General features: G+C 34.7%; 1 protein-coding gene across 1 annotated transcript in view; it reads right to left on the reverse strand.

Moving 5' to 3' along the window:
- Positions 1-2,550: 2,550 nt before the first annotated feature.
- LOC106457741 (iroquois-class homeodomain protein IRX-6-like) overlaps positions 2,551-19,149 on the reverse strand; it is a 31,563-nt gene continuing 14,964 nt past the window's right edge. Inside the window, exons 3-5 of the mRNA XM_022383760.1 lie at positions 15,232-15,347; positions 5,010-5,380; positions 2,551-4,468 (exon numbers count right to left, since the gene is read on the reverse strand). Coding sequence (XP_022239468.1) covers positions 3,621-4,468; positions 5,010-5,380; positions 15,232-15,347 — 1,335 coding nt within the window. The 3' untranslated portion in view covers positions 2,551-3,620. The remainder of the gene's footprint in view (positions 4,469-5,009; positions 5,381-15,231; positions 15,348-19,149) is intronic.

Here is a 19,149-nt window from a genome sequence, read left to right on the forward strand (position 1 = left end):
CCTCAGTAACGCACAGATCTTAAGCTGTTTATCTCACTAGTGCACTTGACCTAAGTTGTTTACCTCAGTAACGCACAGATCTTAAGCTGTTTATCTCACTAGTGCACTTGACCTAAGTTGTTTACCTCAGTAATAAACAGGACCTAAGTTGTTTACCTCACTAATACATAATACCTAAATTGTTTACTTCAGTAATAAACAAGACCCAAATTGTTGACCTCAGAAATAAACAAGACCTAAATTGTTTACCTCAGAAATACAGAGGACTTTATCTCAGTAACACCTTTAACCTAAGTTGTGTGCCTCAGTATCACACAATTCTTACTTTGTTTACCCCAGTAAACACCTGATTTAAATTATCTAACTCAGTAACATACATGGCTTAAGTTGTTTACCTTTGTATCACACACAATCTAAATTGTTTAGCTCAGTAATACAGATGGCTTAAGCTGTTTACCTTATTAATGCATTTGGCCTAAGTTGTTTACCTCAGTAACACACATGGCTTAAGCTGCTTACCTTATTAATGCACTTGGCCTAAGTTGTTTACCTCAGTAACACACATGGCTTAAGCTGCTTACCTTATTAACTCATTTGACCTAGGTTTTTTACCTCGTTAACGCATATTGGTTAAGTTGTTTACCTCAGTAACACACATTCTTGTCTAAAGAAGCAGTAATTGAACATCTGAAGTCCTCTCCTGATAACACACATTCTTGTCTAAAGAAGCAGTAACTGAACATCTGAAGTCCTCTCCTGATAACACACATTCTTGTCTAAAGAAGCAGTAACTGAACATCTGAAGTCCTCTCCTGATAACACACATTCTTGTCTAAAGAAGCAGTAATTGAACATCTGAAGTCCTCTCCTGATAACACACATTCATCCATGTATTTCGAGGTGTCAACTATTTCTGTCAAACTGTAACACACACAGGACCTAATTTGCATGAAAAGGTTTAAACTTTAACACGTTTCTGTTTAATATATTTGAAGTATACGTAGCGAGTCTTTCAATAAAGCTTTAAGTTATGTAAATATATATGTCTGGGTCACTTTTCCTGGTTATCTCCATTTTCGTCTGTTTGGCTATATTTCTACTTCTTACGAGAAAACAAACAATGTATCAAAATCGCCAAAAGCCTCAAAAATCACTCCTCAAGAACGAAGTAAAGCGTCAGTCTACTTTAAGTCTAACTTATAAACTTTAAGGTTGTGTTCAGCAATACATATGACTACCTGACTGATCCTGTTATAAACTTTAAGGTTGTGTTCAGCAATACATATGACTACCTGACTGGTCATGTCATAAAGTTTAAGGTTGTGTTCAGCAATATAAACAACAATGCTTGCCACAAGCCGCATATGCTATACAAATACCGCTATTTCATTATATCATATTATCGTTAGTACTTGGATTTTTTATTTATGGCAAAGCTAATATGTCCAATTGCCACCTACCCTAATTTTGAATTACTAGCCAGATGGAATGCAGTCAGTCAGCAGCATCTAACAACCTGCCATCCATGTCAAGAGGTTGATTGTCAGTCTTATAACGCACCCACAGCTCAAAGTGCAGTAAATATTTTTTGGCTTGCCAGCTCCGAAACCCAGAACTCTACCACAGGATAAACCCGAACCCTATCATTAGTAGGTTCGTTTTGTTGGTTTAAATGTTATTTTGCATAACGTCCGGTTAAAGTTTTGTTTTCAAAACAACTTGTGTAAAACTTCTCATGTTTGTAAGTTTTTTAAGATTTTATATTTAATATAAAAATAAATCTTACAAAAACTTAGGTTCCAAAACACAAATACAATTACAAAGAAATTTCATTGATTCTGATTTCAAGCACAGTAACAATATATTTCTTTTGCAAACGTTTATGCAAAAACGAAAGATCTATCAATCGTTTCTGCTTTTAAAAATAAAAAAAGACAATTACTAATATAAAATCAGGATATTTTGTCTTTTAATTCGTTGAGTGACTTATTTCATGTTTCTATATCCAGTCAAACTTGAGTGACTTATTTTATATTTCCGTATCCAGCCACAGTTGAATGAATTATTTAGTTTCCATATTCAGTTACACTGTAAACATATATCTTAACATGTTAAGAATTAACAGTTACAGTAGTCTGTGTACCTTTATATAACAACTAATTCTATATTTACGAATCTATCTGTCTGTATGGCCAAACACTATAAAAAGAGGGTTAATTCGACAAACTATTAAAGAGAGTTAATTCCAAATATGATTAAGGTGTGAAATGTTTAACACTGTAAAAAAAAAAAGAGTTCATTTGAAATAGGATTAAAGTGTGAAATGTTTAACACCATAGAGAGAGTTAATTAAAAATAGGGTTAAAATGTGAATTATTTATCACCCTTAATACCGTTAAGTCGAAAGAGGATTAAGGCGTGAAATGCTTTGCACCGTAAACATAGTTACTTTAAAATAGGGCTAAAATTTGAAATATTTTGCGGTTAATGATATCCCGAGTTCGAAATTCACTAAATTCCACAACCATTTTCTTTTCCTTTAATTTTATTGGCGTATAATAAAATCTCTTACACTGCATCCCAGATTCTCTTTGTTACACGTTTTAGAAAGTCGTTGTCTATCAGTTAACCCTAGAAATCCCAGTTTGCTAAGCATAGATCGTGATGTATCTACAATACGGTGTGGATGACCACATCAACCAACTTATACCAAATTCTAAAGGAAGCCTACTATTTTATAGCTCCAATCCGGCACTTCTATGATTTATGTGCTTAGTCACTATTTAAGGGTGAAATCATTGGTACACTAACAATCAAAATCATCAAGGAGGAGAAAGAATATTAATGGTTCCAAAAGCAATAAATTAACACGCTTATTTCAATATTTTTCACTTATATACCACATGCATATACAATATCAATAAAGTGACAATGGCCAACAATGTAAGGGGTGTACATCACAACAACTGATACTATGGAGGGCAACAAAAACACGCCTTGTATACATACATGTTTCGTTTTTTTTTCTTTTTACATAAAACAATTTAGTTTTTTTCTGTAGCTTGTTTCTTGAAAGAGGTTTCCCCACACCTTGCATTTCTAAAATGTCTGTGGCTGTCTTGAAAACCAACTTTTAATAAGTTCGCCAAAAAGAGTTTCGTGGATACATCTTCAGAAAGTTAGTAATTGTTACAATCTATGAACATTATGATGAAAGGTTAATTGATGTTTATATTAAAGCGAACAATCCCTGGCACTTGCGACACGCAAATTCACATAATATATACAAGTTCAAACGGAAGGATGTGGTGCATCTGAGGCCTTCCATTTAATAAAGACCTAGTCACCTCAACTGAAAATGTCGAGTCCTGGTAATGGAATTATTGGCGTCTTCGTAGAGAAAACTGTTCTGACATTTGTTTACTATAGTTCATACTTTACAGGTTCAATTCATTAAAACCGTCTTTTCATTGATCGGGTTATTTTGGCAACTCGTCTTTGGTTATAAGGTTCATACGGACACTGTCCTCCACCAAGACTGGTTTACAGAGAACGTCGTCTTGGTGGTCGCTCACGAATTTTACTGGCTCAAAAAATGTCTTTTAAGAAGCTTCTGATTCTCATGACATCAAAGAACTCCTAGGAAGAACTGTGCCTACGGGACTTCCAGCAGCACTGCCGGATACAGCGGCTAGAGCAGCAGCAGATCCCGCCGGATGAGGTATGGATGGAGTAAGTCGAGCTCCTTGTAGAGCGAGGCCGAAAACGGAGGAAGAACAACTTGCTCCTGATTTATTCAGTGATACATCGCTGCCACTGAAGGCAGCTGCGGCTGTTCTGAGCCGGTTTAAGGAAGCTGAAACACTGGCAGAGTCCGAAAGGACAGATGAGGAGACTAGAGTGCAGTTGGAGGAGCCGGAATTCGCTGAGGTTAGTGCAGGACCAGGAGGAACAATAGGTGGACAGCTATAGACACTTGATAGAGGAAAGGAGCCTGGAATAGCCGTGCTACCTAATGTGTTAGAGTACCAAGAGGAGGGTTTGGGATAAGGACTCAAATAGTCTAAACGGGCTGCTCTCTGGAGAGGACTCATCTTGTTGGATCCTGACACCAGTGGAGAAGAAGATATGAGAAGACTCGACGAGTTTCCCGCAACAGATGAAGAAGTGGATGTAGCCGTGTCCACTATTGACCAGATTCTTGGTTTACTGGGCGTTGTTCGAGGCTCAGGGGCTGGGTTGGGATCACTCAGTCTTAGAATCGGCGGTTGTGAGGGTTCGGAGTCTGAACCGAGAGAAGCTTCAGACGACGGGCTAGATATTGCAATCCGTTTCTGACCCATCACGGACAGACTCGTCTCCCTGAGATCTAATCTCAGTCGCTCAGAAGGATCGTCGTCTTCGTGCTGTGCTGGAGAGTGGATTGAATGGTCGACCTCAAGTATTTCACTCCTTGTATCCGGTGAACCTGTAAAGATATAAATCCGACTATAAAATTACTTTAAAATCATGTGCAGTAAGTTAAAACATAACCCTAGACACGGATGGTAAATATATATAACTTTTAATCAATTTGATTTTTATGTTTAAAACTTGATATTATAAAAGGAGTATATTAATGTCCTCAACAGAACAAGAAAATATATTAATATAAGAAACATAAAGAAAAAAAGATACTATTTGGAATTATTATACAATTTTTATACACTCTTCATGATTCCTTTTTTTTCAAGAAACACTTTTGATCCTGCCGATCCTATATTTCGACCTTGCAATGACTTACCGTCTCCAATATCATCATCATTATCAGACCTTGCAATGACTTACCGTCTCCAATATCATCATCATCATCATCAGACCTTGCAATGACTTACCATCTCCAATATCATCATCATCATCAGACCTTGCAATGACTTACCATCTCCAATATCATCATCATCATCAGACCTTGCAATGACTTACCATCTCCAATATCATCATCATCATCATCAGACCTTGCAATGACTTACCATCTCCAATATCATCATCATCATCATCATCTTTGCCACTTTCTTTATTTCTTTCCATCTTGCTGGTTTCTTCATCTTCAAAATCTTTGTTTCTACTAACTTCATCATCACCGTCTCCATCTCCATCGTCATCGTCACAACGATTCCGCGGAGACCATGTCATTTTGTTTTCTTTCTTCAGGCGTCTCCGGGCGTTAGCAAACCACGTGGAAACTTGCGTCAATGTCATCTTCGTGATGATAGCCAACATGATTTTTTCGCCTTTGGTTGGATAAGGGTTTTTTCTGTGTTCGTTTAGCCAGGCTTTGAGCGTACTCGTGGTTTCTCGGGTAGCGTTCTTTCTCCTTGCTCCATTTAAGTCCATTCCATACCTACATTTTAAAACAAGTAATTAGAAGCTATATCAGATCCTGTTTTGGTTGTTTGTAGGCTAAATAAAAAAGCCATTCTGAATAGACTCCTTGATTTCTACAACTACCCTACCAGCTTTTGAAGTACAATTATCTAAAAAAGTTTTACACCAAATCATTTGTGGGTCCATTAATGTTGGTTACCGGGTCCGTAATAACATTCACACAAAAAGTTGTAGACAAATATGTTTTCAATATCGCAGTTAATCCCACAATTTACTGTTGGGATTTCCTGCGTATTTCACATAGAAAATGAGTATTTTCACCCCTTTTTTGCCATTTGCAACAGGCGGAAAGATAAAATCATTCAACATAATACAATATACGAACCCTGCCTATAGTGAACGTTATAAAAAAGATGGTAATTCGAAGTTTAAAAGGATTTCCTTCAGCAATCATAAGCTGATACTTGGTTTAGGGAAATCCTTGAACGACAGAGGACTAGAACGTAGACTGTTGACGCTTATCTAATGTGAACAAACGTACTGGTGCTGAGTGGAATCCTGAAACTAAATCCAATGAAGACCCACTCGTCCATTTTGGCCGAGGTAAAGAACGAATCGCTTTACGTTGTCTTTATATTGTTTAATTTCATGTATCTATGAAACACCCAAAGACAAGAACACCGATTTGCGTCAATTAGAATTATAGCTGGTGAACCAATAGGTTTTTGGTGTATTCCCCAAGTAAAGAAAAACTGTTATGGAACTTCAGCAAGATACCGTTCTTTGTCTGTGATTGAACTTCAGTCTCAAATGATCACTTTTTGTAGTGCTTAATTGATATTATCACTAACTTCAAAGAAATAAAATATATTAATAGGTAATAATAAATGGATGGAAATTTGTTTTGTTTGTTTAACTAAATTCTAACGGTATTTTCATAAGTGATCTGCATTGTTTCAGAACTGTACGTATAGAAGTATTCATTGAAACATGAGGTTAGACGTATCAAAGTATCCATTGAAATATGAAGTTATACTTATCGAATTATTCATTGAAACATGAGGTTGACGTATCGAAGTTTTCATTGAAACATGAGATTAAACGTATCGAAGTATTCATTGAAACATGAGGTTATACTTATCCAAGTATTCATTGAAACATGAGGTTATACGTATCCAAGTATTCATTGAAACATGAGGTTATACGTATCAAAGTATTCATTGAAACATGAGATTAGACGTATCGAAGTATTCATTGAAATATGAGGTTATACTTATCCAAGTATTCATTGAAACATGAGGTTATACGTATCAAAGTATTCATTGAAATAGGAGGTTATACGTATCCAAGTATTCATTGAAACATGAGGTTATACGTATCAAAGTATTCATTGAAACATGAGATTAGACGTATCGAAGTATTCATTGAAACATGAGGTTATAAATTTTACAACAAATTCAATAAAACCCCTTTGCTCAGAGCGACAGCTACAAACGATCAGTTGTTTCGTCTGTTTATAAATCAGCAGTAATAAATTACACGTATCCAAATAGATTGTTGTGGATTTCTCCCAAGAACTTTATGTTCAAAGTTTAGAGTTCTAAAGTTTATGTTCTCTAAAAGCGTGTATATCTTAGAAGATAAGACGTGCGCTATATGAAACATTAATGTATCATGAATGATCATAAGATCCTATTCATCTAATAAAAAAAGAAGAAGAAAAAGAAAAAGCGAGCAAGTGCTGAATAGCCCATACGCATTGATTAGGCTATCCTTGTTCTAACCAGTAGACGTTTGTGATATCGCTCCATTCAACCCTCTTCTCGCACATAAATCAGCTAGTTATGCGTCGTTGCTCAGGTCTACTTTCTGTTACACACAGTGGAGATATTCTTCCTTTCAAGTGAGGGCCAATGAATGATGAGCTTACAGCTACGCACCGGAAACGTACTCTATCAGCAAGCGTCGGCGCTCCTTGAAATTGATTTAGAAATATCGCCCACTTGCGGTTGGAACCACGCTCTATCAGGCCTGAAAGCTAATACATCCTTCAGCTGAGAACGTCCCTATCTTCATTCTGAATGGTGCTTCAGTGTGCTTAGGCGCACTGGGCGTTGAAGCAATTCCCTGTTTCACTCTGGAGAATAAAATCACTGATATTCATTTCGACACGCTAAGCCTACTAATTTTACAGTTCAGTGCGAGCGTGAATTATGTATTTTGATAAACGCTTGCTTCCACGTAAAGATCGTTTATCATTACTTACAAGTGTTTCTAAATGGAAATCAGGTGAAGCACTTAAATAAAATAACACACTTATGTTTTCACCTTATGTCACTCGGCGTATGGCAGTGCATGAGTTTAACAAAGTAAAAAAAAAAATTAACTGGTCAGTTTAAATCAACTTTCTGTGCTGGTAATATAGCAAGTGGATAACAACAACTATTTTAAGTATGCCGCCTACACTGATAAGAAAGACCTCTTGAGAAACAAATGTGTATAGTCAGGCACTAATTGGTGTTAAAAATTATATGTGTTGTAGAAACACTTTTATACTGTTAACAATTCATTGTAGATAACCATGTTGTACAGTTGAGAAACGCATTTTCACTACTATACATTCATAATTAAACACACATAAAGTTCAGTGTTACACACTCTGTAGTTAACAACGTTATACAGTTGAGAAACGCATTTTCACTACTATACATTCATAATTAAACACACATAAAGTGCCAGCGTTACACACTCTGTAGTTAACAATGAAATGTATCTTCAGTGCTAGAAATTAATCGTAATTAACACGAAAATGCTTCTTCAACGTTTGTCAGTAACTGCAGTTCCAAACGAAATACATTCTTCGTGTGAACAATCTTCAGTGGTAGATGCTATTTTATAATTACAAAGGAAACGCTTCTTTAACGTTAGACAATAATCATAATAAAGTCGTGTTGCTTAGATGTGGGTGTGCAACGCCACTTGCTCACTATGGTTAATATGTTGAAATGGGATTACAGCAATCATAATCCATTTATCCAACTTGTACAATATTAAGTCTTAAAATAAGTGACAAAACTACCAGATTATGTGCTTATAATAGGTGGAACTTATTTCGAAGATGACAAATAATTTAATAGAAAAATAAATTATGAATATTTTGTAAGCAAAAAATGTCCGCCATTGCAATTTTGAAAAATACTTTTACAATGTTTTCCTTTCATCTGAGAAAAACAGCAACATATATACGTTTATATTGTCAGCAGTTCCTCTCGAGCTTTTCCTTAACAGTCATTATCAGGGCTTATAACGTAAAAAAATTGGGTTCAATCCCTGTAGTCGGCACAACGGAGATAGCCTATCGTGTAGCTTTGCGCAAGACAAAACAAACGAAACATGATTTGCGATGAATACAAAAATTAAATACTGTAAAAGAGGTTACTGTTTTGTTTTGAATTTCGCACAAAGCTAGACGAGGGCTATCTGCGCTAGCCGTTCCTAATTTAGCAGTGTAAGACTAGAGGGAAGGCAGCTAGTCATCACCACCCACCGCCAACTCTTGGGCTACACTTTTACCAACGAATAGTGGGATTGACTGTCACATTATAACGCCCCCACAGCTGAAAGGGCAAGAATGTTTGGTGTGACGGGGATTCGAACCCGCGACCCGCAGTACCCTAATCACCTAAAGAGGTTTCTTGGCAATAATATAAAAAAAATATTTTAGATATACATATGTTAAATTGTAATAAGCATAAAAATTCAAAGATCAAATCCCGCTCAAATACTTTAAAATGTATTCATAGTTCTATAATCATAACTTCTGACGTTCACACGATTTTACTTTAACTAAACTCTATTAGGCATATGTCCATTAGCATCAGCAGCAGCTGAAAATAGCCTGAGTTCAAGTATTTGGATTCAGGCTTAACCTTCAGGCTCATAATGTCTGGAATGAATGCAGGCCTGATGAGCTGGAGAGCAACTTGTTTGGATAACCTTGTGCTTCATAATGAGTGAAATTCTTTGCAAGTGTTTTTGAAGAACACTTAGCAATCGTCATAAGTACCTGAAAAAGTGTCTATATAAATAATGAAAAAAAACAACAAAGAGGACATTATACATTTTGTTTGTTTGTAAATAACGTTTGCACAAAGCTACATAGGGCTATCGGCACATAGCCGTCCCTAATTTTGAAGTCATAGACCAGAAGAAAGGCAGTTTAGTGAACAGCACCAACCATAAGTTCTTGAGCTATTATTGTCTGAACTAATAGTGACTTTTGACTATCACTATCATAACACCCACAAGGTGCGGAGTACATTTCTGCGGCAATGTAACGCGAACCGTGGATCCTGCTATTCATAGTTCTGGCATGCTAACTATAGAGCCACGCACGACCGGCCAACATTATACACAATCTTAATGTCAAAGAGACAAACATATTTAAATGTCAACAAAATTAAGCGCTTTTTAAACTTGTAAAAGAACATGGCATTAACATGTAAATACGACCACAAATAACGTTGGAAATAGTCACACAGAGTATAATTTACCAATAACGTTTTAAAGTTTTTAAAAGTTATTACGAAGTCAAATGTGATGTTAGAATGTTAAGAATGTCACACATGGTATAAAGGTTTCAATAACGTTTTACAATCTTCAGACGTCCTTAAGGAAGTGAAACTTGGTGTTAAAATGTTAAAAAAGTCACACATGTTATAAAAGTTTCAATAACATTTCACAGTCTTCAAACGTAAGGAAGTGAAACTTGGTGTTAAAATGTTAATAAAATCGCACATGGTATAGAGGTTTCAATAACGTTTCAGTCTTCAGACGTAACGAAGTGAAACTTGATGTTAAAATGTTAAAAAATTCACACATGGTATAAAGGTTTCAATAACGTTTCACAGTGTTAAACATTAAGAAAGTTAAACGGTGTTAAAGTGTCAAAGAAGGTAAATTCGTGTTAAAATATTACGAAGATTTTTAATATTTAAGCGTTACGTATGGTTTTCAAGTTACAAGAAAAACTCACAGCTGTTAAAGTATTAAGTGCTATAACGAAAGCTCATCGAAGGTAAAGTCACAAAAGCAGGCGTTTACATACACAAACACACGTACAAAGAGCTTCAAAGTGTTAAGAAATAAGTAACACTAATAAGAGTGAAAACATCCACATATTAATACTGTCATGCAAATAATGTTGTAAAGCTTAACGTCCATAACGGCTACATATCTTTGCTGCTGCGTATATGTCAAGAACAACAACAAAATTGATCAAATATTGTAACAACTACAACAAGTAATTTTTCGAAATAGGGATCAATTTTGTGATATGCATCCATATATAAAAACGTTAACACGTAAAAGGATTTTGGGTTTTGTAATTCTTCTATATTATTTATTATTTCCCTAATTTAACCATTTATAGAAAAAGTTGATCAACAGTTGATATATAGTAGAGTAACTAAGAAAACAGTAGCAACTGTATAGTTATTGATGGTCACTACTCTATTTACATATGCACATAAATATAGTGACATTTTACAGGTTTTAACAATTAATTATGTGTCGTTCTTTTATTGTGACCCTAATACTGTTTTATATGTTTTTTACCCATTCATTACGTGCCGTGCTTATATTGTTATCCTCATACTCTTTTACAGGTTTTAACAATTAATTATGTGCTGCGCTTGTATAGTCACCCTAATGCTGTTCTATAGGTTTTTAACAATATATTACGTCCCGTGGATGTATTGTTACTCTAATACTCTTTTATAGGTTTTAACAATTTCTTTACGTGCTGCGCTTGTATTGTCACCCTAATGCTGTTCTACAGGTTTTTAACAATATATTACGTCCCGTGGATGTATTGTTACCCTAATGCTGTTTTACAGGGGGTTTTTTTTTTCCAATTCATACGTGCTGTGTTTGTATTGATACCCTAATACTGTTTTACAGTGTTTTTTAAATTCACAGCGTGCCGTGCTTGTATTGTTGCCCTAGTACTGTTTTTCAGGTTTTTTTTTAATTCGTTACATGCCGTGCTTGTATTGTTACCCTAGTACTGTTTAACAGGTTTTTAACAGTTTTACGTGCCGCGCTTATATTATTTCTTTAGTATTGGTTCCTGTAATTCTGATGTAAAAAAAAACTCAACAACAAATTTATCCAAACTCAAAATGTGCAGAATATTCCAAGAAGAAGAAAAAAGAAGTATTGAGTGGTAATTTTTCTTAATACCGGTATAGAATATACTTTTAAATGATAATGATTATAATAAACGATTTTACCAGAGTGATGCTGAATTTCATGAGATGCTGTTTTAATTTCTGATCTCATCTATCTAGACAACAGATAGGCCTAACGAATAAAACAGGAAACATATGCTTGTTTTGCAGTCGAACTAAACGTAGCTTTGAAAAGGTAAATACTTGTTTCGCTCTTCGCGTGAATATTGATAACCCTAGCTTTAACCATGATAAGTGGAAAAAGAACAAAAGAAGTCGCTATCCCTAAAACTGTAGAACAAAGGATGGCCAGCTTTACAAAATATGTATTATTAAATTACTTTTGCTCTATTCTCCTGTTTTTCTTTTCAATAAGCCGCTTGGTTTAGTGAAAGAGGATGAAAATAAGGGACCATATTGTTATATACGTTTTTTGCGTGAAAAAGGATAATTATTTAATTTCTACAGTTTAGTAGAAGTAACACAAACAGCTCATTCTTTTCTACTGTACCTGAGCAATCGAATTTTTTCTTTGGTTTAATATCATATGTACAACCCCAGAACACATTTCTTAAGTGGATAACTCTGTTATTTCTTGAGCATATCAAGGTTAAAATAGGCTTAAAAGTTTCCTAAATTGGTTTACCTCTGTCACTCAATAAGATTACGAACGCTGTAATTTGTTTTCTTCAACTGTTTGTGTATTATTTAATAACTGTATTAGTAGAAACGCGATTCATTCATGTTTGTATTTGTCGAATGTTCACGCGCGTTCCAAAAAATAAAATAAAATCTTCTTGGCGGTTGTTGAAGTTAATTTCGTTTGATACGGGTTTTATTCCTCACGCTCTCAAACTTAGGCCTGTTTTAAATAAGCTTAGTAAAGAGGACGACTAGCGTTACCGTAATTCACGACTTATTCATTCTAAACTAAAGATTTTTGGCGCATTATTATTACGCGCTTCAAATCGTGCGTGTGTCGTTTCCATAATAGCCACCCTAAGAACTGCCACAAATTCCAGAACAATCTTTGTTCATGAGAACAGGAAGTAGAATTATCATCAAGTTTTGACACCAGATGTCTGCTCTGTTACTTTCTTATATCATTGATTCTGTGCTGATTTTGAATTAAACGAAGATAGCTAGCTAAGAGCATTCACACCAGCTATTGAGCTGCTCTTGTCTCATCGAATAGTGGCACGTGACGGTCACCGCGGCCACAATGGGCGGAAGGCATTTATGCAGCAACGGGCCTAATCCAGGAACTCTCGGATTTACAGTATTGGCACGTTAGCCACTAGGTCACTCCAGATCATTTTGTATTATTGAATATCTAATCCTGTCCATATGATATCAAACTCAAATGGAAAGTTGGCCAGACATTTTTATTGAATCTATCCTGAAAAGTAATTATCAACACACGTTTCGTTTTATTCTATCATTTTACAGTTCAAAATACAAATACAGGGTGCGGATCTGTAAAAAATACTTCTCCAACAATATCTACTGACTGGATGTAAGCAGGTAATTATCGAATAACGTTCTAAACACGGCTATATTAGTATGCGTATTTTGCGTGCTGATGTGTGTGTGTTGAACTCTCGAACGTGTAAGGTGCAAATAATCTATAAAAGGCATCGTACTTTAAGTTTGTTCACTTTTAATTTTTAATTTACTCTAAGTTAACTGAATAAACTATATTTCTGGTGTTGATTTACTTTAAAAGAAAACTTAGGGAAGCAAACAGCTGAGTGTCAGCTATATTTTATCAATTAACCTGACCAAAAGCGGTTCTATGAAGTAATGCAGCTGCTTGAACTTATTTACTTCGTCTTTTTTTAAATCAACATTTTCCCTCAGGCGAAGCGAAACTGTATCTATTTGTATATAATAACAGATAACGTCGCTGTTAAGTCACTCATGTGTAGATTAACCATTAACTTGGTCTTTAGGCTTCGCTAGTGGCAAAATCAGTAACTTGTACTTGTCGCAAATCTACTAAAGCTATCTCCTGCTGTCCTTAAGTTTGAACTGCTAACCAGAGGAAAGACGGCCAGTTAGCAGCAATCTGCCACCTACTATCCACACTAAGTTATTTACTGTTACTCTTATAACACACGCATAGCTTAAAATAAGGGAAATATTTTTTTGGTTTCCCACAGATTCGAACCCGTCTCGCCAGCTTCGAAATCCATAGCTTTACCGCAGGGTCAGCCCGCACCCAAAAATTCAATAATTAATCATAAAAGGTATTAAGTACTCGCTTGTCACATTCATAGATATATACTTATGTCGAAACCATTGGAACAGAACGATCAATATGTTACTGGTTACACAAGTCTCTGCTTAACCTAGTGTTAGGTATTCAAATTATTGTTCAGCTAACGTACTCAATGTACATTACAAGTATGAAACATACTTAATATGCATTACAATCATGAAACATACTTAGTATACATTACAAGTATGAAACATACTTAGTATACATTGCAAGTATGAAAAACATTTTCTGTACTTATTTGGCTACGTTTGTGTATATGAAATTTACTTTGTTTAATTGCGTAGTATTTCAATATTTTCACATGGAGAATATATACACAAACACTCAATGAGACCAAACAAATTAGAAAATGGTTCATAAGATAAGCAGTTTAGTTTCATGAAATTCGTACAATCGCCGTAAGTTGGAATAAATCTTAAACAATAAATGTGACACATTGATGATAAACTGTTATTGTAATTATGTACATAATCGTCATTTATAGTCATATATGATGCAATTAGGGAGAAAAAATAGCAGCCAATAGCGAGTTGCTCTTGGATTTGGTGAAAACATAACAGCCAATAGCGAGTTGCTTTTGGATTTTTTTCAATTTCTACTCTAGGCATTCAATTCCTTTTTCTTTATTTTATTTTAATTACTATATTTCTCTACCTGTTGATCAAGAATTACGACGTACACAACACGAAGTAATGGTACGACGTTAAAAAGTGACGTAAGTGGAAATTATACTCTCAGTTTCCCATTTTTGAATAGCCATAGTGACCATACTTCCATTAATGCTAAAAATATACGACCTTATAACACCAAAATGTAGTTTTTACTTAATTAGACTCTCAAGGTTTCGTTTTACACCTTCTTCAGAAGCGTTCACTGAAACACAAACCGAAACTGGTTGATGTTATAAGGTCGTTTATTTCTACCATTAATATGTTTTCTATACGCCAATTTGCACTACAGAACTTAAATAACAATACTTCCATTATTTGAGTATCCGTATTTACCATTGGTCTTCTAAAACATTTTGCAAAATAAAAGCAATCAATGATCTGGGTTTAAAGATTTAATTTTTTAAAAAAACGACCTAACCTATGATCAGATTTAAAGATATCTTTTCAAAAATAAACATAAAAAATTGATGTAATTCTACACCATAAGTTATGCTTTCTTGATCTTCCGGAGGGAAAAAAAAACTCGTTTTTTGTAAATAACAATTTACCTGTTTATTAATACATATTATTACTAAACTTATATAAGAAATATTGTAATTTTGGGATTGCTATAAAATACAAATTATCATGACTTTAGTAGATTTACTTTCAGTAATACAGATTATCCCATTTCTTAGAAACTTACCCATTTGTGAAAGGGTAACCTGCCAATCCTGCAGTGTCGTATGGATAATACATAGGAGCTGCGTAGGGCAAGCTTCTCCAGGCTTCCAAATTCTCCTTCAAGTCAAACCCATTAGCCTAAAAAGCATGAAAAAAAAGAAGAATAAAACGTTAAGTATATGCATAAAAAAGTCACGTGGACTTAGATGTAAGTTTCAACCAGAGGAGAAATTGACGCGATGTATTTTTTCCGATGAATTTATGACATTACAATTAATTTAATCGTTTTCTCTGTCCTGAAAGAATCCTTTAAAGTGATTTTTGATTCTAAGTTACTTGTTTCGAGCGTTTTCCACTGGGTTATCGTTTGGGTTGTTTTGAATTTTTCGCAAAGCTACACAAGGGCTATCTGCACTAGCCGTCCCTATTTTAGCAGTGATAGACTAGAGGGAAGGCAGCTAGTCAACACCACCCACAACCAACTCTTTTACCAGCGAATATTGGAATTGACCGTCACATTATAACGCCCCACGGTTAAAAGGGCGAGCATGTTCGGTGACAGGGTTTCGAACCCGCGATCCACAGAGTGCAAGTCAAGCGCCATAATTACCGGGCCTTCCACTCGATTTTAGTATAAAGCTAGCCTGTTCTGCATTCAAAGAAAAATTAATACCATTGTCGGAGAATGATTTCCATAGAATTGTATTTTAAAAACAGAGGTAAATGCACGTTCGATTTCTACTCGCAATTACATTTGTTTGCTATTGTATTTCTTTAGTATCACAGAAAAGCAACCAAAGTTTTACAGTTTTTTTAACGAAATACATATGTAATAAAATAAAATACTAGTTTTCATTACTTATAGAAATACAAAAAAAGTAAAAGTCAATCGAATATTTTATGAATTGGTTCAATTTTTGCGAAAACAGCAGTAAAAACAAAAATAATAAGAAAACTTTGGACTACATTTTGTTTTTATTTTGTTTTATTATTTTGCTATCTACCTATCTGCTTAAAAATTAGTGCTTGAAATATTTAGTAGTCATATTACATATGTCATCAAACTGTGAAACATAAGATTTCACCAGTCATATTACATATGTCATCAAACTGTGAAACATAAGATTTCACCAGTCATATTACGTATATCATCACACTATGAAACATAAGATTTCACCAGTCATATTACATATGTCATCAAACTGTGAAACATAAGATTTCACCAGTCATATTACATACGTCATCACACTTTGAAACATAAGATTTCATCAGTCATATTACATATGTCATCAAATTGTGAAACATAAGATTTCACCAGTTATATTACATATGTCATCAAACTGTGAAACATAAGATTTCACCAGTCATATTACGTATATCATCACACTATGAAACATAAGATTTCCCCAATCATATTACATATGTCATCATATTGTAAAACATAAGATTTCACCAGGTTCAACATTTCTTATTTTAAGTACAAGAATATTTGTTTAGACAATTCTCAGTTCTATCAAAAGCAACCGTACACTGAATGAAAGTAGAGTCAAGGAATTGTAATTGTAAAACGTAAAATAGTCTATATCCAGATTCAATACGACTTAAACAGAAAGACATTTATGTTTCACAGCAGAATGTGTAGGTTAGTTTATAAAAATAATGAAACTAATTCACAGCTTTCACTTCAAATTACTGTGATTTCCCTTGCAACTACAACTACGAAAACCTGAATTCGCTGCAACATTCCTAAACCGTACTGAGTATTTTATAAAATACTAAGATCGTTCAATCGACCGTAGAGAAAGTGTCATGTCTTGTAGGCAAGATAACAAAATAAAATACGCTACACCAGTTTCTCATATAAGACTTTGCATAAGTTTGGGGTTCGATTCCCTGCTATGAAAAACGCAGTAATAGCGTTCATGGAAGGTCTTTCCAACGCAAGGCTTCTTTTGCTCAGGGCCATTCCATCTTTACTTTGATATGCACTTTAAGAATGGTTCTATTGACATCTAGGACACTGTGCACTTAGTAGAAACAACAATAAGTGATCTTTATCTATTTCTTATGACTTTCGTTTGTTGAGGTCTGATCAAACATATCTAAGCCTGCCAGTTACTGAACGGTCTATGACAATCAAAGTGGTTACAATGAAAGGAACAAAGTATCCTGTTCTTGTTATTCATTCTGTTTCGAAGTTTTCTTGTTCTCTTTTGATTAGATTCTAATGTTTCTGTACAATCTCTCTCTTCCTGATCGTTTAACAGGAATAATATCACGACTGCATCCACAATGTTTGTATGAAATACAAACATCACATCTTCAAACTTTGCTGTTGAACTGCAGCTAGGGTAAACATGATTTTCGAACATTCTTCCAGGTCTTCTGTGGTTAAATCTTTGAAAGAGACAATGAAATTTCACCAAACTATTAACGTAAACGTGAGGTAGAACTCATTTTCAAATGCACATTTCTCTGTAAGAGGTGAATCGATTAGCACAAAAGTTGTATCATTCGACAACTCTAATACTGAAAGCGATTTGAGCACAGCGGAATGTCTGCGGACTTACAACGTTAGAAACCGGGTTTCGATACCCGTGGTGGGCAAAGCACAGATAGCCTATGGTGTAACTTTGTGCTTAACTTCAAATAAACAAATCGTTTGGCCGTTATTATGATGAGCAAAACAGCCACCAACTTCTGTACGATCGACTTCCAGTTTTAGATTTAAAATATAAAATCAGCTTCAAAAGGGATATCTTCTAAATGGACATTTCTTTCAAAACAAGAACAAAATAATCGACTAATTAAAACGTGCACGTCCTTGTTGCACGATACATAAAACCATTTTTAATTCACATAAGTACAGTAATAAGATACGGATTCGACTTTTTACAGACATTAAGCCCACTGGAAGTCACACATAAAGAACGATTATAGCTAGAGATGCAGAAGGCAAAAATAGCCTGCAGCTCATGACACCAGGGTTTGGCCGTAGACTGTTGACAATTGTTGTTGTTTTTTTTTTTAGATACGTGTTTTAAACGTTTTGTTTTAGTGAAGGTGATATCTTTCTCTTCTAATCCCGCTTAATAATGTAAACGATTCGTTCAGTATTTCAATTCTGTGTTTAGATTATAATACATTTTAATATGTTTAATTTAACAGTCCATCTTAAACTTTTTTTTATGAAAATAGAAAAACATAAAGCATCTTTTTAAATATTCCAACCAAATTTCGTTTATTTATTTCCCAACAGTTTCTATATCATACACCAAACTAAGCTGTATTTATCATTGAAACGGTTTTACTTCACACACGACGTTTCATTACTGACCACCAAACAATAACACTTAGAAAACTAAATATATTTAACCATCGACAAAACGGTTTTTACTTCATACACGACGTTTCATTACTTACCACCGAACAACAACACTTAGAAAACTAAATATATTTAACCAGCGACAAAACGGTTTTTACTTCACACACGACGTTTCATTACTTACCACCGAACAACAACACTTAGAAAACTAAATATGTTTAACCATCGACAAGACGGTTTTTACTTCACACACGACGTTTCATTACTGACCACCAAACAGTAACACTTAGAAAATTAAATATATTTAACCATCGACAAGACGGTTTTTACTTCACACACGACGTTTCATTACTGACCACCAAACAATAACACTTAGAAAACTAAATATATTTAACCATCGACAAAACGGTTTTTACTTCACACACGACGTTTCATTACTGACCACCAAACAATAACACTTAGAAAACTAAACATATTTAACCATCGACAAAACGGTTTTTACTTCACACACGACGTTTCATTACTGACCACCAAACAATAACACTTAGAAAACTAAATATATTTAACCATCGACAAAACGGTTTTTACTTCACACACGACGTTTCATTACTTACC

Source organism: Limulus polyphemus, unplaced genomic scaffold (genome assembly GCF_000517525.1).
Source record: "Limulus polyphemus unplaced genomic scaffold, Limulus_polyphemus-2.1.2 Scaffold368, whole genome shotgun sequence".
Taxonomy (NCBI): domain Eukaryota; kingdom Metazoa; phylum Arthropoda; class Merostomata; order Xiphosura; family Limulidae; genus Limulus; species Limulus polyphemus.